Raw genomic sequence first — 25,987 nt, forward strand, 5'->3', positions numbered from 1 at the left:
GCAGCATGAGCGTGTGAGGCTCATGCAAAGACATAATTATGATGGAGTGTCACAGGAGTTTGTTCATTTTGTCGATTAGCTGGAATCTTCGCTGATGAGCATTTGATTTAATGGTGCAACAAACGCCAACACATGCTCCCAATCAACAATATGTGACGTTTTTATATGCGGAATTATTAGTAGGGCGTCAGCCACTGATGTCGGCTATACGCCAGAAAGTTTGCGGTTTACACTACTGTCATCTATCACTCATCAAGCAGGCGCCAGTTAGTTGTTGCCGGGCAGAATTTCTGGCGCATAATCATAACCGATAAAATGGTGAAATTAGTCTAGTGCCAGGCACGCCCCCGAAGCAAATTTGGATGACACAGTAGGGGTTGACATTAAGCACGAATGAAAAGTGAAATACATATTTAGGAGAAAGAAAAACATCATCAAATGATGGCTCTATGGACGCATTTTTGGCTACATGTTGCTCCTTTACTTTTATGAGTAGTTACAACTATTTTACTATTGTATATTTAATTATATAATTACCGTACCGTATTATAAAAAAATTGAACCTTTAAATGTTTTTATGTTTTATGATTATGCCATGTATGTTAAGTATTTTTTACAATAACAGGAGCATGAAAACATTCTTGTATCCTTTTTATATAGGACTTTGGTCCACGAGGGGATGCAAATTCACACCCATCAAAAAAGGACCAGTATTAGTTTTGTTGCTTCTTTACGTATTAATGGCAGTTGACGTTCTGTTTTTTACATGTGTGAAAGTAAAAAATATTAAGTACAATAAATTCTTTAACTCTAGTATTCCTCTTGACTAGCCTATCCCTATATGCCACATAGCATCAAAATTAAGGCGCAAAGCGAGGAAGGTAGTCCAGGTCCAGATCCGGCCCGCGACATCAAAAGCAAATCATGTCTGTCGACTTCATGTTTCTTGCAAATTATCTTCACTTTTAACAACAATGAATTTGAAGATCTTGCGTGCAATTTTGTTACTAATCCCTCCTTTAAAATAAATTAGAAAATAGTGTATTATTGACTGGCTCCGAGGGACACCATAACTACAATGTGGCCGGCGCCAAAAATGAATTTGACCCCCCTGATCTAAAAATAAAACAGCAGGCTCGTCACGTTTTTCAGTTTTATTGTATTACTCATAGATGCTCAGACACGTGTATATACAAATACAGATCATTTTTTGTCGGCTTTTGTCTTCGTTTATATACCGTAAAAGAGCAGGTTTGGAAATCTTGCTCCATTGACGAAGTGAGCGCAGGGTACAAAGAGGGAGGACAGCACGCGATGCGGTGGGCGCGACACAATCACGAGAAGACAAACATGAACGAGGGCCACACAACCTGGATCCGTGATGACGCTTTGACCCCCGTTGTTTCGGAGGTGACGGGGGGGATGCACTACTTCTTCCATAGGAGCGACATCTAGGCCTACACAAGACAGGGGCGGAGGGTTGTTAAAAAGGGGCGGAGAGGAGAAGTGAAGGGCCCTGTTTTGTTGACGTGTCAAAGCACAATGGTGGAGAGCGTCTAAGGCAGGGGTCACCGAGTCCGGTCCTCAAGGGCACCTATCCTGCATGTTTTCCGTCTCACCCCGCTGCAACACACCTGATTGAAATGATCAGCTCACCGGCAAGCTTTTCAGAAGCCTGATAACCATAGAGATCATTTGAAAAGGGAGGGATGGAAAACATGCAGGATAGGTGCCCTTGAGGAGCGGACTTGGTGACCCCTGGTCTAAGGCATGGGAAACACTCTCGGCTGCCAAAAAGAGGGTCGTCGCTTCCCATTCACGGCGGCAGCACCACATGAGAAACACACATACCAAACTCAAAGGGCTCGTACATATTTTCGTCCAACTGAGAAACCTCCACACGCGTGAGCTCCCAGGAGGAGACGGGCAGCAACTACACGGGATGCCATCAGAAAGAGTCTCTCTCAAGAAGAAGAAGAAGAAGAAAAAAAAAAAAAAAGACAACAACATGGCCGAGCCCTACTGCAACTACACAACAATGTTTGGTGTTTTGTACAGCACTTTTGTTATCTTGTCACTACAAGGCTTCATGACATCACTCGGATCGGAGATGCAACTTAAAATGCACGACGTGAATGTGAGCTGAAAATCTAACACACCGTAAAGAAAAACAAGCGAAAAAAAACAAAAACAAAAAAAAAAAAATCCCAAACTTTTAAAAATTCTTTTTTTTTGTTCCTAACATGTCATTAAGTTCATGCGCATGCCACATCATGAAACCGGCAAGTTCCTTCTAGATTCCGACCGTCCAGTTCTTTCTCATGCTTTCCCACACTGAAGGCAAAAAAAAAAAAAAAAAAAAAAGGAAGTCAAGTCCTTAAGATCCTTGCGTGAAGAGATGGCGAGGCTTGTCGTCTGTCCACTGGCGCGTGTACAGCTCCACCTTTTAACGTATTAGCTCGCAACTTCATTAGTCATTGAGGATCTCAGCGCATTGTTTGAAAGCACTCAGCAAAACCCAGAGATATTACCATATTCGTTTTTTGTTCTGTTTTTTTTTTAGAAAAGACATAAGAACCAAATTAATACTTTAATATCAAACACTATTTACAACTAGGAGTCTTCCCTAATAATAATAATAATAATAGCTGTAATCATCATCATAACAGTAATAATTATACAGTTTTAACAATGATTTTTTTTTTTTTTTTTTTTTTTTTTTAACTTTTGTCCTCCAGAAGGTACAAAACAGATGCTATAACCTACTACTACATGTTTGATGGTTGACTACCTCAGGATACACAGTATCCAATTTTGAAGTTGATCCTCATTTCCCAGGTTAAGCTGTGGTATACAGTAAAGGAGGATGGTAGCAAACTTGGAAAAAAAAAAAAGACAAGCAGTAATATAGATAATCACAAAAGAGGGTCAACTTGAAGCTGGTTTTCTGATAAAAAGGACAATGTCCAATGTGACATTAGTACCTCATTAAATGGCCTGAAATCCTGCATCAGCTAAGTACACATTGTTAGCATGGCAAATAAAACATGTCGTCTTCAGTTGGGTGCAAAGGCAGACGCACACATGACAAATAAAAACAAGCAAACACGAAACAGTGCATGTCTTTTGTTGTTTTTTTAAAGCAAAAAAAAATACAAGAATCAAGTCGTAACATGAAGTGAAAAAACTATCCTCCCCCAATCCACCCCCAGAAGTTACAAAATTATTAGAAATAAAAACGTATTTTGGAGAAAAACTGTCATTTTATGAGAATTACATAAGTCCGAAATTTTATTAGGCCAATGACATTAAGTATAGATTTTTGGGGAAATTATAACTTAATTCCCAAAGTACTGTATGTATATCCGTTCTTTTCGGTGTGACCCTAAAACACGTTCCCACTTTGAAGAGTGAATGAGTCAAAACTGAACTGACAAGAGTTTCATGGATTCACATTCATGTATTTATTTGACGCCAGGCACTCTTATCAATTATACCACCTTCAGCTACCTCACGTGTCTGAACCCCTCCCTTGGAATTTCATTTCCGTCACTCACCACTTCCCTAAAACAGCAAGGTCACCGGTGCCTTATAACCCCCCACGAATGAAATCCACACCTCTTCTCCCGAGACCCCCCCCCTTCCTTCAAGCCTTCCACCGTCTATTTTTAATACCAGAAATAACTCCCCTTAGCCGCAACATGGGGTCTGCATGCTTGTCATTTTGAACCTCATTAAAGAGACACTTAAACCAGTAACAGGAGCCGAAGGTGGACGTCTACTTTTGTTTTAATAACAATTTTTTTTTTTTTTTAAACTTGTTTTCTATGGACCTATTTGGCACATGACAGCGAGTCACTTTTTGGGAGATTCTTCAATCTTTGAGAGACAGCGCAACCAGTTGTGACTGAATGAAGCTGAATGTCATTAAATCATTGATTGTAAGTGCACACAGTATATAAAGCCAAAAGGACAAAACTGCTGTGCATGGCTCTGAATGAAGCCCAGCAATGCATCAGTGCTGTGTAACCGCAGCTAGCCTCTTTTAGAACCCGCTGACTAATATTTGACCCATTACCACTGGCGAACAATTTCCAATCTTTGGATTTGGATTATGGATGCGAGCATATAGCGTAGGTGGATGGAGCAAAGAGAAGAGTTCTTTGTCCAGCTCAGTAAACACAAAATGAGTGTGACTGCTGCCGTGAAATTGCGACTCCTAAAAGACATCGATCCTCCATCTAGTAGCGGTCCGCAAAGTGCCTGCTGGGAGTCTAAATTTCTCTGTTTTCTTACACACAGTCAACCACAACCTTTTGGGTTTCACAAGGGATGGGCATGATCATAGATTAGTTGATGAATTGACGGCTAAGAATTGTTGTCCAATGTGTGGAATTGATTGTTTATTCATCGTTTCTTGACAAAGATAAGGTGGTAGTCCTCTGGCATGAAAACTGGAGCTCAGCTGAAAGTAAACTGCGTCAAAAATGCAATGAATTGATTGTTATTACCCCCTCCATTGTCAATCATGGGAATCTTGTCAAATGCCCATCCCTGGTCATGTACATGCAGTAGCTTATCCTCCTCTGACACAGTCGGTGTTATTATTAAATTAGGAAACAACTGGACATCATTAGGTTAAGGTGCAGGCTGTGTACATTTTTTTTTTCTTTTTCCCAGTGCTTTGGCTCCCAAACTGCCAGTCCTTTTCCTTCATCTTCATCGTTTTGACCTGCTGGGTCAAACATCAGACTCTATACACCAAGCAGAACACGAAGCCAACACAACGGAGAGATACCGACACGGTTATGTACAGTCCTTCCTAAGAGTCTACAGTCTCCACTTTCCTACTTTGTAAACGTTGCTACTGAACACAACATGATAAGAACAACAAAACACTGAAGAGATTTGCTGAGCGTGTGTGTGTGTGTGTGTGTGTGTGTGTTGCAATGGTTAAAAGACAATGTAAAGCGCTGTCACAGGAAAATAAGAATCACTAAGTGTCCGGAAAAAAAAAAAGATTTGGCATTTTGGTTTGCGGGGAGGGGGGTGGGGGGTGGGGGTGTCTCCGGCTTTTTTTTTTTCCCCCCCCACTCACAAACGGCGAGACACTTCAAACTTCATCTGGGGGAAAAACAAAAATCAAGGGATTCCTCGCGAAGCCTGCTGGGATGCCCCAATCAAGCAAAACAAGCTCCGCCATAAAATCCCGCCCCTTTTCCCCTGCAATCTCGGGCAGATTCAGGCCACGCTGGGTGTAGATTGCCCCTCCGGGACAGGCGGGGGCGCTATAAGGTAAAGAGCGCCGCCAGGCAGAGCAGCAGTGAAGCCACAAGTCGACTGGACGGGGACAGGTGTGGTGCAGCGTTTGTTTCCTCACTCCGGGAGGGCTCGGCGGGTTCATGGCTCGTGTCGTCTAGACGATAGGGGGGAAAAAAAGAATGCAATTTTACATTCAAATATGAACAATGTTTTGTCTATTTAATATGCAAGCCTTCAGTTGTTTGTCTTATGAAGTAGGCGTCTAACAATAATCAAGCCACATAAGGATTACTGGCTCATGTTCACAACTTTATTAGACAATATGGATTTGTGGATTCTGAGTTGCCATGTGAACTTGGGTTGCTATGTCATACTAATACAGTGGTACCTTGACTTATGAATTTGATTAGTTCTGGGACCAAGCTCATTACTAGAGGGACGCATATTGAAATGCAACGGGGGGCATTAAACCCAAAACATTTTCAACAAACACTGATAAACCTCAAATGTGCATTTTCAATGAAAAAATGGGGGTTCCTGCCATCTCCCTCAAAAATATATATATTGACAAAAAAAAAAACATTAGGTGACTCTGCAGATGCCGAAGCCGAATTGTAAGCAGATTCTAAAGACAGTTGGATGAAAAATCACCCAGTTTGGTGCAAAACTTGACCGATTCACTACTTTGGTCAATTTTCCAAAATATAAAAAATAAAAAAAATAGTTTTTGTACAAAACAACCTAAAAAAAAAGTTGGGTCAAACTGACTCACTGTCTACTGGTACGTTTTTGACCCAAATTGGGTTATTTTTGACCCAACTGTTTTTAAACTATATGCGGGGGTCGATTGTAATCGGTTCCAGTCCCTCAAAAACCTCCACCATTTTTGACTAGAGTTTTAAAGATTAAAGGAATCAACTGGTTATATAAAGTGAGTGACATCCGAAGCTCAAATTTGTAAGTCTGGGCGCGAGTTGTGGCCGACAGTAGCTCCTTCCGAGTGTTCTCATTTTGTATTTATGTGTTTGATTGTTTTTCCTGTTGGGTAAACAGAAGAAATTGCATGTTGCCCACATGCGGGGCCATTACAGAACCTTACTGAATTGCTCCATTTTTTTTTTTCTCGCTTCACTCGTGCGGTGACGTATCGGAATCTCGGTTTTAACTCATATTTTGTCTCACAATTAAAAAAAATACAAAAAAGCGACCAAGCGTCGTCTTGTAACTCGAAAACCTTTAGCACCCCGTAAGTCAAGGTACCACTGAAGTACGTTATTCTCCGAGGTGGGCACCTTCTATAAGCAGAGAAAGGAGCAGGACCGTGCAAAGGGGGCAAACCAGACGTAACAAAGCTTGTGTGCTGCAGGGGTGATCAGGCACTGTAAAGCTCATGTTTTGAAGCAAGCAGAGCAGAGGACTGAGGCATGCAAAGTGTAGACGGTAGAGGCAGGCACCGCAGCGGGGTGGGCAAGGGGCCAGGCGCAAAGAGAGGAAGGTAGGGCATCAATAATGTCAAAGGCCTTTGCACGTCTGCACGTTGTCTTCACGTCAATATGCAATGCAATTATAAAGCAAAGTCGGGATAACCTGCCGTGACGACTGCAGCATGTCCGTCCCGACATAAGAATGTAGGCTCATGAATACAGAAACAGAATCGACGGACAAACTCAAATATAGAGATTTTTTTTTTTTTCCTTTAGAGTTTGTTGTATATTCTGTCCCTCTCTGTTGGTCATTGTTTTTTTTTTTTTATATCTCTTAGATGGGTTGTAACTGTTCAGTGAATTTTGTTGCTCTGTACGTGCGGCGTGCAATGACAATAAAAGTGATTCCATTTTTCTTTGGATTTCTTCTGCTGATTTTTAAAATCACCTCAATGTAGATTAAAAAAAAAAAAAAGTCAAATCATGCATGTCTTGTTAAATGTTTTTTCATCGGAGAGTGACGTTATGTAAAAATTGCACTCTGGGTGAAATGTGGGAAACTGCTCCAATAATTCCATATTTTCTCAACCAAATGTCTTTGGGAATGTTAATTACAGTTTTACACCCCAAATGAATAATTCTGTTGCATGGAACAGAGGTGCATGGTATGGGGCTACGTTGGACTGGGAGGAGATCATGCGGGGGGGGGGGGGGGGATGTGAGATCAGACATGGTGGCAATAACAAGACACGTGGACAGACGCATGAAGAGAGTAAAAAAAAAAGCAGGAAGCCATACTAACCTCGTGGTTCTAACGTATTGTCTACTTTGTCGTTTACATCAAAAACACGGTCATGTACACCTATTGTTCTCACACAGCTGTCTATAAACAGAAGATAGGGAGAATGAAATCATCATCATTAGAGGTGGATATACGCCAGGTAGACATTTGAAGCCCCCCTCTCAGCCCTGATTATCAACACGTCAAGCAACAAAGCTCATGGCAACATTCAGATGAAGTACGGAGGACGAGAGCTGTCCTATTTTGGATGTTGTTGGGTTTTTTTTTGTTTTTTTTTCAAATAAAACATATTCTTAGCGAGTAGCAGCAGTTTGGAGACAAATGAGAGCGGCATGTCGGGACAGCGAGCAAAAAGCTTTGTCGTGAAGTCGAGAGACGACATCGAGCGCTTTGTTTTTCAACACGCCAACTGTGCACTTCAACAGGCTCCATTTCCAAAGCCTTGCATAGCACTTACTTGATGGTCGGACGAAAACCTTCAGCTTCAGGCAGGTTTTCTTCCCGTTCTCAGCGACGGTGGAGGCTGGAAAACAAAACATGCAAATTGGATGAGGGGATTAATGGCGTGCATGATGCATCGCACGCACAAGACTTAACCCTACGAAGGAGAATTAGGGCCACTCTTAAAAGGAATAAATGGAACAGTATGAGAATAGAGTTGCCATGTGAAAAGCAAGATGCTAACAAAGCCGTATTCAAACACAGGTACATGTGCCGAATATTTGCTGATTAAATCATGAATTTATTTTCGTAAATCTCAAGTTTACACTTGGAAAATTCTGACTCTATTCTTAAAAAATTTGGTTTATTCACTGAAAATTACAAAATGTATTCTTGGAAAAAAAAATAAAAATTGTATTTTCTTCTTGGGAAACCTTAAAAAATTATGCCTTTCTTCATTTTGGAAAATTATGACTTAAATCTTGATATATTGTCACTTCACTCTGAAAATGTGGTTATTCTCTGAAAATTAGACCTATATTCTTGGAAAATTACCACATTTTTCTCTTATTATTTTATCTCAAAATTAAAAATGGTTCCCCTCAAGAAATTGTAATTCTATTCATTGAGAGGTACAACTTCTTTTTTTTTTTTATGGTGCATGAAAATTACAACTTTATTGATGAAAAATTATTACAGTTTTAAAGTACATCAGATTATTTTTATACGTAAAAATATTTTCTGAAACATCAGAACATTTTTACATATTTTTCATCTAAAAAAATAATTTCATTCTTGTAAAAACATGACTTGAAATGGTGACCTCATTCTCTAAAAAATAGAACTGTTTTCTTCATTAGATTTTTTCTGTCAGAAAATGACAATTCTTTAATTAATTTTAATTTTCCAAAAAACAGCATCTGAAAACTACAATATTACCACCAATTACCAATACAAAATTACCACCTTATTCTTTGGGAATTTTAATTGAATTTCTGCAAAAGTATGTATTTTTTTTCCCCCTGGTAATATTTCAAATCATCTATTTAAATGCATTTTTGGTTAATCATCATCTAGAAAGGCGTATGTTGTACAATGTTATATTCCTTAATGTAAAATACAATTTTAATCAGGATAATGTACTTCATCATAAATATTATCTTAGATCATCGGAGCTCAGGTGTGTCTAATTTCATGTACTGTGTGTGTACATACAAAAAGTACACTATTGCGTGCCACATGAGTTTTGTCAGGCAACAGAGTGGTCTTAAAATCCCATCCCTTGTGTGAATACAGCATGCGTGTGCGTGTTGGTTGACCACTAATGGCCACGTAGCGAAGCAGCAGGTGTTGTCTCCTGTAAGATGAGGATGGGGGGTGGGGTCAAGCACATGTCACTCGGAGCGTGGGGAGAGCACAATGTGCGCATCCATCACGGTGAGCGCTTTAAAAATACACACGCCTGCCTTGGGTCAGGACATTGCGTTTGAACACAAAACAAGACGTGTTTTTCTCCACACTGCGCTTCTGCGTGCACTTTGTTTTTTCCCGCCTGCCCGCCAGAAGATGGGTTCGGTTGATCAATCCACAGCTGACGCAACGAGGCGATGAGAGTTTTTCCAAAGGCGACCATTTGCAATATGTCATGTCGTCCATGGTGAACCTTCACCTCAGCCCTCGCTTTTCTCCCTCTCCCAGCAGTGTATGAGTGAAGTTGTATTGTATTGTCTTGTATTTTGCATTTGCACTGCCTGCTTGCGGGTAATTTACTAAACAAGTTTGGGAGCTTGACCAACGTGCATACACGCAATACGATGACTATGAAGTTCAATGGAAAATCTCGCCATTTTTACTGGTGCAAGTCTCAATCCACCTTACAGACTTATCGACCTTATTGACTAACATATCGTTGGTTGTGGTGGTTGGTAATGTGTTACATTTATTGCTGATCCTAATTACTGATTTGGCCTTGGTGGAGGTAGTATGCTCAGTTTTTATCCCTCTCCCGCAGCAGTGAGTGGTCGTTCAGTTCTCGTTGCTCGGGGACTAGGAGTAAAAATCTACCGCTGACTTGCATTTTTTTAAATTAATATAAGATCCTCAAGACGTTTTCCTATCAAATGCACACTTGTTAATTATTCCCCTCCAAATTTCCACAGCTCATCAAGCCTCCATCTTGCCGGCGTTATCCCTCTCGAGTGCTCTGTTAGCGTTAATGTTGCCGCTACATCGGCTTTTATCTGTTCCTCGGTCATGTGTCAGTGTGCACGGGTGGTGAGTGATCAGATGCTCTTTTCCACAGCAGAGAAGAGCGAGCGAGCCCTTATCATTATTATTTCAGCACTCACTAATGAACCTTGGCCATCGTCGCTTAGCCACCCACAACTGTACAACTCGTATTGCGCTTCTCATCTTCCACCATTATACCTGATGCACACGCAGAGCTAACAAACACTCACTGACACGCACGCGCAGCCTCCAGATGTCTTATCTTCATCATCATCATCATCACCAGCGTTGTGGGCAGATCTGAGACCCAAACATCGACACGAGCTACTTAGCGACAGCAGCTGGTCATGAGAGCAGTACGGCTGCCACGTAAAAAGGCAAAGAGCGCGTGGAGGGGTCTCCGTCGTGATGACAGTGAAGCCAAGCTGCTGGGATAGTTCGACATTTCTTCACAGCGCACGTGCTCTGCAGCAAATGAGTTAGAAAAACATTACATGAGCTACAAGAGGGCTCTTTTTAATGATGCATGCATGGAGGACAAAGTCCCCCAAGCTGCAAAAACTATTTTCAAGTGAAAAAAATAAAAAAACACTGAATAGTGTTTACAATCTCAGGAAGTTTTTTTTATATGTTTTTTCAATTTTTTTAAAACATTAGGGTAAAAGGGTTTCTGAAAATTTCTGGCAGTGAATGAGTTAAATAAATATATTTAAATTCTTATGAGTAAGTAACATTGCACTTTATTGTTGAGCTATTTTTATAACAGACCTGTGGGCTACTCATGTTGACCTTGGGGCTAACAAGTACCCATTGGCACCTTTTCTTTTATTTATTTGTTTTAGGACATTGCACAAAGCAAATATGGATCTGTGTTTAAAGTATCTCGTGCCAAAACAGGACAAAAAATGTCTTCATTTTTTTCTATACCGCTCAACCTCACAAGGTCTGTATTTATTAAAAAAAAACAATTAGGTAACTATTATTAGATCATGATATGATTTGATCAAGTTAACATTAAAACATTTGTTTAAATATAAAACGGAATTTGTGATGAATAAATATTTCATACATAAAATACCATTCATTTGTATTTATTCATTTAACAATGAAGTGCCAGATGACCTTATGTTTATAGGGACTAGCCACTCTGAATTTGGCTCCATCCTAGTGAGAAAAGTTCCGCAGCTAAGCCCGGATGTGTTGATGTCTGGGATGCGCCACATGACTGGGGTGTGTTGTTGCTTCTACAAAGGAAAGATGAAGCTTTGGTTCCACATGCCTGTCTTGTTCGCAGAACTTCAATCTCTGATGAGGATCCCTCCACCCTGGCCCACGCCGCTCATGCCTGTGCCTGTTTATTTTGGATTAACATGCTGCAAAGGGCCGGCTTATTGTTCGTGTAGGCTCTAACATCAACACCTGCTATTCTGGTTCCCATCAGGCCCGCAAGCCTCCGCCATCAATCTATCCAGAATGAGCAGAGGGGCGGCTTTGAGAAATGCTGTCCCAGAGATGGGCAGAAGGAGGGGGCGGAGGGTGCGGGGATATTTGGTGGGTCAGGTTACTTCTTCAAGCCCCGTCCCATAGCCGGTAATGGCTGGTCCCTGCAGTACATTGCATTATGCATCAGCATTAAGGCAAATGGAATGAAGCAGAATCCAATTACGGCAAAACAAACAGGTGGGCTCAATGCGGCTTAGCTGCTGTATTGTTTCAATCACACGCAGGGCCAAACCTTATTGTATCTGTAATGTTATCTGCAAAACACATTTCCTTGACCATTCCGTTCGAAATTTCACAGCCACGGTTCTGCGGTGGTCGGAAAATATTGTTTATATCACAGTCGAAGAATTTCTACACACAAAATGAGGGTAGCATGTTGGACTAGTGGTTAGCATGTCTGCCTCGCATGAGAGGTCCTTTCGTTCAAATTTGAGCTCCCCGTGATTGATTTTTTTTTTTTTGTGTGTACTTCAACGGTCTCATTCATTCCTCAAAAAAATGCATGTTGTTAAATGAAGACTCTAAAAAATAGTCAAACTCAAGGCCCGTTGGCCTTTCTGTTCAAAACTAGTTATCCATCATGAAAACGATAATACAGTATATGCATGGGCAATGATTTAATATGAAGGGCAGATCATTTCCCAATGTCCCGTGTTGTCCAAAGTTGCTACAGAATATTAATGATGTGCATCTGCTCTTAAGACTCTCCACCAAAACCACATCACTGTTTTTTTGCTTACGCAATCATGATTGCGCGGTGGTATCACAAGAGTCATATGACAGGATCCAAAATCAAGCCTTTTTGGGTGGTGGTCCAACAAAACTATACTTAATGAAATTCATAACTATATATGTAGGCCTACCTGTGGATGACATCGTGAATACCATTTTGGTCTCAGTGCCAAAATACACATGCGTAAGGAGCATATGATTCGTCAGCGAATGGGGAGGATCAAATGTGTACAGCGAGGGTAAAAGGAGCACAAATGAAGTGGATAAAACTCAAAATACTGAACACTACTTATTGAAAAAGCAAGAACGTGTTCATTTCATCACATTTATTCATCAAATTTATACGGGTGGACCAGCACCAGTGAACTTCGGGTGGCCTAACACAGTCAAATGGTGGCCCCCGGGCCTTCGGGCCACCATTTATGTCGGACCCTGTTCTGTAAATTATGTTTTAAAGAATGTTAATTATGCTATTTATAATCTTAACATCATAACAATTTTTAAAAAAACAATTAAAGATCGGTTTAAGGCATGCTAATGTCAATTACAGGTAAGGCCTTGTTTTTAGATTCATGGATTCAATAGCTTTTAAGAGCTTTTAAGGATCCGGAGGAACCCTGAATAAGAAATCTTAAGTGTCATATGCTTTGGCCACAGAGTCTGTAAATAAATACAGTGCAGCTCATTTTAACATTAAAACTTATAGTCTTGCATTTTAAATACAGTATATCACTGGCGGTGATAGTGATGATGATGATGATGATGATGATGATGATTAGCGTGGACATTTCCGTGCAGAATTCACAAAGAACATCTGCTGAACATTAAGAGGACCTCCATATTGATATGATAGATCCAACCTACTTTTATTGCCTTTTATGTTATTCCCTAAATGACATTAGAAATACGAGTGCCATTTGGGTATTACTTTTTGATCATTATGATACATTGCTTGATTTAATTTTTGTGTGTTTTTTGTGGAGTATCGCATCAACAAGATTTTAGTCATAACCCCCAAAATGCTCAATTGTGATTGGCAAATCCAAAAGGATAGTAATATCTGTTCTAGGGTTAAGTTGCGTAATAGGAATTTTGATTTAAAACCTCTCCCCAGAGAGGTAATCCGCATTGATCATTATTGCTAGCAGATTTCTTGTACGCAATGTCTTGGCTGTGATGTCTATTTAGCATTGTGTGGCTTAAACAGAACAATGTGGAGTCCAGTGCAGAACATTCCGAACTGGGTGGCTCTGCCAGCTAGCTGGAGAAAAGAACGCCACGTTGGTTTTGGCTTTGCAAAAATGCAGTTGTGTTTGGGAACAGCAGATTCCATGGGTCTGGGTTTAAATAAACCGGCATCCAAGAGAGAGGGTTGACACTGATAAGCGCACACAAAATGTTCCTTTTGTAGACCCTTTGATGTGTACAAATCCATTTACTAATGAGACCATTTGCAAACTTGGTCTCTGGGCGTGGAAACAATGAAAGAGCAGACTTCAGAAACTTTCAAATGAAAGCAGGCATTCTGAGATGACTTTTGCTGTAAATCACGCATCGACCGTCAAGAATCGCACCTGCGCAGCAACAAACTGGAAAAGCAGTAAAAACTAGTGATCGCCGAGAATCTACATGCACGCTTGCGCTTGTCTGCAAGCTGTGCGAGAGTAAGAAGATGGAAGAGCATCCACAGCGACGAGGTCCATTAAGCAGATGCTACTGAGGTGAGCGCGCTATAGGAAAGAAATGATGAAGTAGGCAAATAGAAGGGCTTGGATACACGCAGCTGTGGAGACATGTTGCAATCTCGCAGCATCTTCCAGCTCCCAGCCCAAAGTCATTACTTGGCCAACCATTGCCAAGGTGAAGAGGTCACATCGATGAAAAATAACAAGGGTGAAAGGAAGTGCGCTTCCCTGTAAATGTAAATGTAAGTTTGCTTCCGTGTAAATCACTGAACTGATATGTTGTTGAATAACAGTTACTAAGAACTGCCGATTCTGGCACGTGTAAACCGCTATGTAGCTCAGGGGGACCATGGGACTACATTCCACTGCCCCTCCATGAAAGAACACCGTTTTTGCTCTCGATCCAGCCAAGATGGCTGAAGTAAAAAAAAAAAAAATCGGATTTCTTGCTCTTAAGTGACACAATACAGATAAGCTGCATGGCAATGGCATCATAACAGAAAAATGACATCCTTCAAATCGGAATCAGGCCTCTTCCAAATGATCATCTTTGCCAATGCAGGCGCAATACGACGCCATCTTGACGTCATAGAAATCTAGCAATTGTTGACATGTATACACGTGGTTCTTCTCAAACATAACATATAAGCATGTTTAAAAACCCTAGCTGTAAATCTAAACGACAGCAAACTTATAGACTATAAAATACGTCCTATTGATTTTCTCACCCATAAGCATCTGGAATTTTTTTTTAGCCTCCACAACAACTAAACAATGTGTTGAAAATCGTTGGATTAATAGTCCAAACAGGGATGCAGAGAGTTGCATCAACACGATCGCGTCTTCATATTCAAATCACAATAAACTGTGATTTACGGACGTCAGGTGGAGTTGAGCTTTTTAAAGCGGCCGCGCTGATAAATCACAGTACATAATGTTTCATTGCTGCACTTAGTCTATCTCCTGGAATCATAATATTGTTGTTAAGGCCTTGGTATCCACCCAATGCCAAAAATGCAAGCCTGTGTGCGTGTGCATAAATAATCATAATGACAGAAGAAGAAGCGGGCAAAACAATAAATGAATGAGAAATAACCAATCAAGTGTAATTGGTAATTATCAATACGGGTCACAGGTTAACGGCCAATGATAGCGTGTCCTTGCCTTCATGACGGTGAATCAGGATCAGCTTCTAAAGGCCAATGAATAATTGGAGTCGGCAAAGATGGGCACGCGCAGTGAATCAGTCGTCACCAAATTGGGGTACTTTTGTGTTTTGTTTTGTTTTTTTCTTTGCGTGAGTGAATGGATGTCCTATATTCACAAGGAAACATAAGTTTGACATTCATATGATGCGTCTGCCGATGATGAAAAAGTTCAGATTTTGCTTTGTATTTAATGTCCACTTGTGTAAGAACCATGTACATTTAGTATTTGACTATGAGGGATGCGAGTTGAAAAGGCACGACGTGAACGGGATGCGCTGTAAAAATGGAGAAGCACAAGAGGCAGGTGGACATCCGTTCATCTATCATGTTTTATAATAACGCATTCCAGACGGCGTGCAAGTACTACGCCTCTTCATTCATGCGCGTGGAAAAGGCGCCCTCGCGGCGGACGACGCGTCGTACGTGCGTGAAGGTCCGAGGCACATAACTCCCGGCTGCCAGCTGACTTGTGGATGCCGTTGACAGGCTTGATTCTTCATATGAACAAATGAAAGGGCCGTGTTATGGCGGCGCCTGTATGTAGGTTCCATCCTTGTGCCGCCAATGGAACGGTGCCAGCTCTTTGTCACCATTAGTCAGCCTCCCACCGTGCGAGCAAAACTGACTGAACACCGACCCGCTATTTAATTTGTCCATAAAAGCCATGTTCCTGCTTTGGCTGCCGTGGGTCTCTCTGCTCTTTTGTAAGAGATGTCAGAGGAAGCATCACGGTATGAAATAAAAATTGCCACTTGATGAAATATTGCATATGAACACCGAGGGATGCTGTCACCCAGCCGCAGAAATTAACTGACTGCTTTAAAACTGATGGGCAGCGCGGTGAGTCCACTGGGTGGTCTGGCTTCCTCCCACATTCCAAAACATGGACGTTGGGTTAACTAAAGTCTCCCAAATGCACATGAGTGTGAATGTGAGGGTGAATGGTTGTTAGTCTATATGTGACAGTCTATATGACTTTAATGGGGGCAGCATTTTGGAAAAGGGATGGACAATAACACCGATTCATCCATCACAGCATTGCATGCCCCCTCTAGTGGCCATGAGAGAAATAGGGATGAAATTCGAACGGCCAAGGTGAACTTTATTATCCCCCGAGGGATGATCTGATTGGACGTTAAGAAAGTGATTCGAGGCAATGACAAGAGGTCAACGCTTTGCTGTCCATTCTTGCAGAAAATATTTGAATAGCCAACCGATATATGTCTGAAGTTCCAACTCACCTGTCCCACGTATGCTGCATATTTTATTCCTTGAGTGAGTCCGATCCATCCGTTTTCTATAACCGTTTATCCTGTTCATGGCTGTAGGGTGCTGCGGCCTATGCCGGCCGACTTCGGGCGACTGAAATGTAATTAGTTTGAATGTTTTTCCTTCAGAATATAGTTCTAGAAATCTTACATGAAACACGCAGCCCGAGAGAGTTTAACGACTTCGGGTAATGTGTAAGAATTTCAATTTAATTTTTAAATGTACTTGTGGTATGGTATTAGTGATAAGACTTCATCTGGTGTTGGAGCTTAATATCAACCTGCGGCATCTCCAGACGATTGATCTTGTAGAAAACACTTTATTTTGCATTATTACATCCAGGGATGCGCTCATAAATTATTGAGGACACAAGATCACGTATAGGTACACCTGCACTAATGTGATCCAATATGAATACCGGATGCTGTATATGGCTGTATAAATACTGCAAATATGCATTGGTTTGTTTTGATTGATTGACACCTGGCGAAAGGTGAGGTACACCCTGGACTGGCTGACGGTCAATCACAGGGGCACATATGGACAAACAACCATTCGCACTCACATTCACACCTATGGGTATTTTAGGATCGTTAATTATCCTCACATGCATGTTTTGGGAATGCGGGAGGAAGTCTCCAGAAAAAAAAAAAATACACGCTAGAACGGGGAGAACTTGCAAACTCCACATCGGAAAGCCGCAGCCAAGATTCGAACCTGGAGCCGGAATCACAGAACTGTGAGGCAGACTTGCTAACCGCTACAACATTGCTGCAACCACAATAATATAAAATTTAAAAAAAAAAATCAATACTACGTGGGTATAATACTGCTCAACAGATATTCCATTTTGCATTCACTGTACCGACTGTTTTGGTCTTTGAGTATCACCACACGACCACATCAAGTAGCCCATCCAGTCCGCCTCTTGTGATGAGCTGATATTGGATATCTACCCTCTTTCAGATTAAAATAGCTCAAATACAAGATGGTGTCCATATTAAGAAAAAAAGCATGCTTGCATCAGCATTCTGGGAGATGGCTTTCACTTAAACCACCGCAGCCCTGTGATCCCTGACCTCAGAAGTGCTCCTGCTGTCCTCGCTTATCTCCCCTGTCCGTCCAAGAAACTCACTCTCTCCTCACTCTTAATGCTAGCTTTTGCTGAATTGCTTATGTATGCGGTCAGCGCTACATTTTAAATCCCAGTGTTGATTCTGACACACACCGAAAAGCTCTTAAAAAAAAAAAAGCACGTCTGACATGGACTACCTTTTTATGTGTGGGCTCCGCAAGTAACATTTAATATTTAGCTGCAACATTGCTACATTTTGCATAGCACCTCAGTGTCCTATAAAGACATCGCTCCAATAAAAAGGATTTACAGTGGAAACTCCGAGGTGGACCACAATCTGTTCGGGGATGCTAGTTGATGTTAGATTTGTTCGTATTGTATTCCATAACATATTTACTCCTTTGTAAGAACCTGTTCCAGGGTTATACATTGTTTTATAACACCTTTATTGACTGGACACGTAAAATTAACATTTGACCTTTCACAACACTCATAGTGCTGACGTTGTGCATCATGTATGATACGATAGTGATTCCAATTGTTCATTTTTTTTCCTTTAGAGACATAATTTTCACAAAATATACTTAAATATTATTTCCTTTTTTTTGTTTTTGTTTTTTAATCAGAAAAAAATAATTTGTTGTCTACTCCAAAATGTGCCGATATGTCCCGGCTGACCTGTTTGGATATATTGTTTTCATAAAAGTCCTGATTGAAGCTACCTTTTGAACAAGTGCCTTGCCTAATATTTGTCGATGACAACTCGTACGATATGCAAATAAAAATTCCTGACGTGACAAGACGCTGATATTAAACAAAACTGAAGAATGATGACCTGCGTGTGAGCGCACTCCCACTACCCAGCTCATGCTGATGAATCTCTTTTGGTTAGCAGAGCGGAGAACGGTGCCTCGTCTTATTTAATTTCTTCAGATGCAACAAAAATCACCTCTCGACCCGCATTAAACTCGAGGGGCGAAAACATCATTAAGCGGCGCTTTCTGCACATAAATATGATGTGACGTCTTAATACTAATCTACAAACAAGAAAGCTAATCAATCATGCCCCTGACGATTCATTTTTCATCCTGCTTTCCCTCAGCCTCTGAGTTTTATTAGAGATGATAAATGGCCGATACAACTGTTTATACATGCAGGCATTGTTTTAAATATATACATACGAGGGGAATATGCGGGTAAATATTGATCAGGGGAAACTCCCAGTGGGAATTTTGAAATACTGCATGTTATCAATCCTTTAAATTATATAGTGCTCCCCCTCATATACGAGTGGGCCCAATGTTTATGACTAATCTCAGCGTTCAAGGATAGTCACCTCTGTCTCAGGACACATTGACATTTTTGTCAGGTGCAGGTGTGCAGTATAGCCTACTTGGGCGGCTAATGATGCATACAATTTTCTCTGTTAGCTACACTACACTACACCGCATTATGCACTCGCACAGTGTTGGCAAATGTGCTACAAGGTCACGTTTAACTGCTGAGTCTGTGCTGAGCTGCTCCGCCCGTCAACACTTTCAGGCTGGAAATGTGATGTCGACTTTATTTATGGGGCCATGGCAACATTATATGTAGCTTTGATTGGATTTTTCTTTTTTCTTATTTGTCTTAAGTAATTAATTTCCCTGCAGGGAACTAAAAGCCTATTTCTTTGCCACAATTACAAACAAGTTGTTTAAGAGTTACACTTGGACGACTGATAAATACAATATGCAGTATGTTTTTGGTTTGAAGGGCATCGGCATCCATAGGTGGATCTGGATTTCTGAGTCTGTGGACTGTCTGTTATGTGATGGCCCCCAGGGATCATGTTTAGGGCCCCATCTTTTTCCAGTTTCAGTAGTTTTATATTTGATTGGTTGTGGTTAGTATGTCTGCCTCGCGGATCGTTCGGTTCCGGCCTCTCTGTGTGGAATTTGCATGGTCTCCTAGCGCTTCCATGGATTTTATACGGGTACTGTGGATTCATCCCACATCCTGCATTTTAGGTTTATTGAAGAATATATTGCCCCTACTATATGTGGGAGTGTCTTTAAATACTTTATTGACTTGACAATGCTATTTCTATTTCGTCAGGAATTATCCTTGCATCCATACCAATTAATCCTCCTTGGACCAACCTTAGATTCCTGATCACATTGCATCGAGCTTCTTGTTTGTTTCAGAAATCAGCAGTTTAATTACAGTTTAATTACAGAACTCAACATGAAGCCTTGACATTAAATCTGCAACATTTACCCCCCCCCCACCCCCCCACCCCAACCCAGTCAGAGCTCTTCGGAGTAGCTACCAAAAATCCATCTGCTTAGTAAGACATTTGGTTAATGTGGCATTTTATATCCAAACCTGACTTGATGTCTAACTCTAGGTCTGTACAGACACTGAATAATGAGTAGGGCTGCAGCTATGGAATATTTTGGTATTCAGATATCCTACTGAAAATATTTGAATAATGAAGCCGGATAAAATAAAAACACATATATATTTTAGCTTGGTTAAAGAACAATTATGAATACAGAATAGAAAATAACACACATCTGCAATTCCCCATGGCCACCACGCCCCTGATGCCAAGGCATTGATGTCTATGTATTATTTAGCTGGATTTCATTTTGAAGTTGGCCTTCTCACTTCTCACTGTGCCATGCATAGATAGCATGAATAAATGTGACAACGCTAGAGGTCGGCAAAATTGGCAAAAACGGTTAGTTACTTTATCTGCGTTTGTAATAGGGCTATCGTGTGATGAATGTAGAAACAACTCCGTGTGTTTACATCGTGTATAACTGTTGTCACCTCTTGTTTGCAGTTTAGCAACAGTTGGCTCAAACGCTCCCTTGTTAATACAATGAACCAAGCATGTAAGCATGCTGCGTACACAGGAAATGGAGAGTGTCCTGAAACAATATTTAACACTCAGATGACCATAAAGCAAAGCCAGCAGTCCTGCTGGTGGCACACAAACAAGATTAGCGAAAGATTTTCCGCAGCTGTGGCATTCAGTTTTGCTCTTTTAAAAGGATTAGAGATAAAAGATTAGAGATAATCAAGTCTGAGCCGCAGTTTTTTTTTTCCTCTCATGTTTTTCCACCATCTTAACTCTTGAATATTCACAATAACGGCATATTAAATCCGAATGTAACCTGAGAGAATTGCAGTAATTAGGTTGCCCGTCTAGTGCCATCTAGTGCTTTAATTTAACAGCCTCAGTTGAATAGTTGTTTTTATCACCGGATTATTAGAACTCCATCGGAATACAAAGATGCCGCCGAAGAGGTCTTGCGTAATTCTCCTGCAGTGATGAGAGAAACATTGGCTGATGGTCATTATGATGATGGCGGAGAAGGAAACAAACGCAGTGGATGACTGAATGGTACGAGTGCAGTTGGCGTAATGTAACTACCTCTCTATCTCCCTTCAGCTCTACATTCTGTCCACCAAAGAGACAGCCCAATCCGTCAGCAGCCGACCCGCCTGTTTTTTATGGACATTGGAGCTGGACACAATGGCGGCGGGAAATCACACGTCAGACGACTTCATGGTAGATGACTTTAATATCCGCCGTGCTAGCCAGAGAGGCTGTATGCTAGAACCATTCAATAGCCAATGAAGCCACGGGCCACTAAACCAATACGCCGTGCAACAGCCAAATGCATGTGTTCCATGGAAGCCTTGTCGGTCGCAGAGTAATTTAATCTGGCCCTCAGGACAAGCATCTCTCAGCAGTAAAAAATAAACGTTACAAGTAGTGACTTGAGCAAGTGGAGGAGTTTTGTAACCCTTTGCTAACCCCTATCAAGCTCTCGACCGCCTCTCATCTTCATTAGCATGACACTGTGTGTAATTTGGGTCGAAATGACAAGGACCATATTGCAAATTTTGATAAAGACAAATAGTCAAATAAATGCAAGGCCACTTTTAGTTTTCCAGATCTTCAGCGCAGAAACAACAGCAAACTTTGCCAGTGTCTCATTCAGGTGTGGTGGAGCGGGACTAGGGGAAAATGTGAAAAGAAGTCCGGATAAAAATCTAGGGTTACACTTCGGTTAATTGCCTCATAAAAAGTTGCCAATCGAGAAAACATGTCTTCGCACTCAAAGCCCAACTCAGCTTACCCATTCTGTGCTGTCGCTTGGGGAGCAAACAATAAAAGGTTCACAGGCAAACTCGTGTTTCAGTGTTGGCCAAAAATTGTAACAACTGGACAATTTGGGAATTTGACCACATTTTGGGGAAAAAACCTGGACGGATGAATTATCATACTGCAGCATACAGCACTGACTCCAGAAGCATGGTGGCAGTAATACATACCAAAAGTTTCCAGACAGAAGTAGAAGACAGCAGCCTGTTCAAAAAGAGTGACCAGTATTGCTTTGATGACTTTCCAAATAGAAATCCACTCGTACAGTACTTTAGCTGCTAGTGCTTGTAAGCTAGCCATTATTGTTACTTGTTGTCAAATGTAGAGTGCTTTACTGATTCGACACTGGATAACTACCGTATTTTTCCGTCGATAAGCAGCTACTTTTTTCCAGGTTTTGAACCACACGTCTTATATAAAGGTGCGACTATTCCGTGGATTTTTATTCCACCGTTAGGCTAACCGGAATTAGAATCAAAACTTACAAAAAAAAAAATCAATGCAAAGAAGAATACAAAGAATTGATTATTTTCAAGGCCTCGCCCCTTCGTCATGGAACCTCTTGGTTCTGTTTCATTCAGCAAAGTTGCTGCTGTGTTAAAAGGCACTGTTAGGAAAGAATTTGTTCAGGTACATACGTATATTTTCAGTTAAAAAACTTTCCGTAAATGCAGTAAATATCAAATGTTTCAACATAGATAGGTGAGTCTTATATCCCGCTGTGGCTTATATATCGTTTTTTCATCATTTGTTTTTTAAATAGAGTGCATGCGGATTATATAAAGGTGCGGCTTACAGTCCAAAAAATACGGTATTGCAATTTCTTGATATATTTTATGTTAAAATGATTGGGCCTATTTCCCCAAGGAGTCCTATTAAGATTATAACCTCCATAAAGTAGGTTTTGTTGCAAATGGGTCGGGCATGGATTGAAGAAGAATACATAAAATTTTGGTGCCACTTCGGGATATATTTGACTCATTTACCCCTAATTTCACAGTAACGCACCATTTAGCAATCACACTAATTTGTTTTGTTCATCCCTGGTAGAAGACTGTCATTCCAGTCAATGTAATGTCTGAGTGTTCAGTTAATTTTGCCTGCAGACAAACTTGTTTTCCCTCATTAGCACAAAAAGTACACAAACCTTAAAACTTTCTCTCCAAATAGCCGAATCAATAATGCATAAACCAGACATCAAATTAACGGCTTCCCATTTCAGAACAAATGTGCCATCCATTTTCAAGTTCTGCATTAAATTTGACATATGGTAGCGACTGCGCCCACTCCTCCATCTCCCAAGAGCAGCAAGTATTTGGAGGGAGGATGAACTTCCCTCAATCATCTCAATCATCCTTTTTCCCCATAAAAGGCACATTTCAAGTGACTTAACTTTAGATTATATGAACAAACTTTTTTGGTTTAAAGTAGATCTAAAAATGTATTTCCAATATATTCCTTTAGACAGGGGTGTCTCAATAAATAAGAAGGCAGTGAAAAATAATTTATCGTAGTACTTAAATTAAAAAAGAGAAACTCGTAAATTCACTAGATACATAATTTAAATATTCATAATTTTGATGACTAAATCTTTCAGCTAATGAAACCCCCAAATTATCATTATATAAGGATTCTAAAATTAACAGTCAAAATGATTTTAATATAGAAATCAGGTATGTATGCATAAACGCAACACTTTTGTTTTTGCTCCCATTTTTTACAAGATGAACTCAAAGGTCTAAAACCTTTTCCACATACACAATACCACAATTTCTCTCAAATATCGTTCACAAACAAGTCTAAATCTGTGATAGTGAGCACTTCTCTTTTGCCGAGATAATCCATCCCACGTCACAGGTGTGCCATATCAAGATGCTGATTCGACACCATGCTGAGTGCACAGGTGTGCCCTAGACAAGACACAAGTATTGCGTTTATATTTTTGTTGAGTGCATATAATAGCTCACCTTTTGAATTGAATTACTGTAATAAAACCGCAATAAAAGCATTTTTCTATAATATTGTAATTTACAGATTTATGTTAAGTACTGGACATTCTGTTTTTCATCCAAGAAAATCTCCCAACAATGTTTTTGAATACTTACAGTCTGGAAATGTTAAAGACACGATCAGCTGGTTCAATTCCTTTAAGGTAAAAATATCTTTGAATTTCACAGTAAGGGCCATTTCTAAATGTGCAGGTTTGCAAACTATCAATGATTCATTTTACTCAACATACCATATGAACCTTTAAGGATGTATTAAAGGATTGAAGTTCATTTGGACTTTAAAATTTCATGAAGTCTCCATCCATTCCTCCTGACACAGTTGAGCCACAGAGGTTTTGCTCGCTTTAAGCACCCTTCAACTCGAGATAACCTCAAAGTGACTCGCCTCTAATGCTAAGACGCAGACAACGGAACATTTAACATGAGATGAGGAGGAGCACGATGGAGGGTATTCCTTTTGAAGACTCCAGTATAATGCAGCTGGAGAATTGAGTAATAACTTTCTAGCTGCCTCATTATACACCCCCAGCCTCCGAATACCTTTGCCATTTTAGGGAAAAGTTTTCCACGAAAAGTGTCGACCTCAGCGCTCGGTGTGAAAACATGGCTGACAGATTGTGTGCCTGTGTTTCAGGTATTCTTCATTCGTTTCATGCTAAAATGTTACTATAAACATGACTTGGATATATTTATAGTTTTATTACAGCAAAAGTTGGCCTTAATTCTGTTTCCATGATTTATTAAGGGGAGCAAATGAATTGAAATTCCCTACTAAGGTCAAAAAAAACTTCTGGAGCTGACTGTGTCTTACATTTTAAGGCAAGTCAAATCATAATGCGTGCTTTTGTTTTGTTTTGTGCAAGCATGTTTTTGTGCAGTTTTTCCATATAATTTAACAAATCACCACAACTGCAAGAAACACATGCAACACTAGATATTAGAGTTGCAATGGGGTGTAAAATTTCTTACATTGCAGCGGTATAAGGTCCCCCTCCCTCCCTTTTTTTTGTTTGTTTTTATGGTTGTGTCGTCAGTGCAGGCAAAGTGACACGATTCCTTCTCCACGCCTTACAGCTTTTCATCCTTCCATAAAAAGTCCACTTTTTGGGGAATTTTTCAGGTACTGTGACTTGGCAAAGAAAGGATAAGTAAAACGTGCTTAAAAAGAGAGACTACTAGAAGAGACAATACTTATATCACATTTAGGAGAGCACCGCTCATCGTTTCAAAGTAACATTAATATATTAATATAATGCTGTCTTGAAATATAAGTTTGCAACCAGCGAGAGTTAGCATGTCTATAGTTGGTGAAATAAATACTACAGAATTGCTACAAAGGCAGATACATTAAACTAGCATTACTAATATCATCCCCTTTCCTCTCTTACATCGATTCACAAAGCGGAAAAAAGCAGAGACGTAGCAACTCATTTTTGAAAAAGCAATTGCTACATTTGTGTAGATGTTATTTCCCCCCCCCCCCCCCCCCCAAAAAAAACGTTTATGTTAGTTGTTTTTTTTACTAATGTACCAAATATCTGCAACATATATTGTTTAAAAAATTTGTGGATTGCATTCAATAGAAAAAGTTACTTACCCAAACATGCCAAAATAATGCATTTTTGAAATTAGACTTTTTACATTAATTGTCATGAACATCTTACATAAAAAAAACAAAAAACGACCATTGGCTTAGTATTTCATAGTGTCGAACTAGGTGCAATGAACTAGTTTATGCAATGGCGTAAGAATACGTCACACAGAGCATGAAGGGCACGGATGGTTACCACCTTACAATTTTTCATTTGTTTATTTGTACGTATGTCCTAGAAGTGTTTGTCATGCAAATATTTACTAAAGATAGACCGATGTTTTTTTTCATGGTCGATACCAATACCGATTATTACACTGTAAAAAAAAAATGTTAGATGAACTCAAAAGTTCAAGGCGACAAACTTCAATAACATTTTAAGTTGGTCAATTCAACTAAATGTTTGAAGTTTTGCTGTTGTCAAAATTGCCTTTCCTGCATTTCCTAACAATGAAATAAGAATTTACAGAATTAATTTATTGAAACCTAATTTAAAGATATAAATAAAAAACAACGTGCTTGCTTTGTTGCGCTAACTAACATTGTAGCCGGGAAGGTCAGTAATTTATAAGTATTTCCAACTTAAATGACTGTT

At 40.2% G+C, this 25,987-nt stretch overlaps 1 protein-coding gene across 2 annotated transcripts in view; it reads right to left on the minus strand.

The window, feature by feature from the left end:
* Window positions 1–1,139: 1,139 nt before the first annotated feature.
* efna5b (ephrin-A5b) overlaps window positions 1,140–25,987 on the minus strand; it is a 96,985-nt gene continuing 72,137 nt past the window's right edge. The window contains exons 3-5 of one of the 2 annotated variants that reach the window (XM_086031348.1): window positions 7,946–8,011; window positions 7,489–7,569; window positions 1,140–5,416 (exon numbers count right to left, since the gene is read on the minus strand). In XM_086031348.1, coding sequence (XP_085887474.1) covers window positions 5,289–5,416; window positions 7,489–7,569; window positions 7,946–8,011 — 275 coding nt within the window. In that variant the 3' untranslated portion in view covers window positions 1,140–5,288. The remainder of the gene's footprint in view (window positions 5,417–7,488; window positions 7,570–7,945; window positions 8,012–25,987) is intronic. The other variant, XM_086031349.1, reaches the window with a different exon arrangement.

Source organism: Filicampus tigris, chromosome 5 (assembly GCF_054856515.1).
Source record: "Filicampus tigris isolate MCC_2025a chromosome 5, RoL_Ftig_1.0, whole genome shotgun sequence".
NCBI lineage: Eukaryota > Metazoa > Chordata > Actinopteri > Syngnathiformes > Syngnathidae > Filicampus > Filicampus tigris.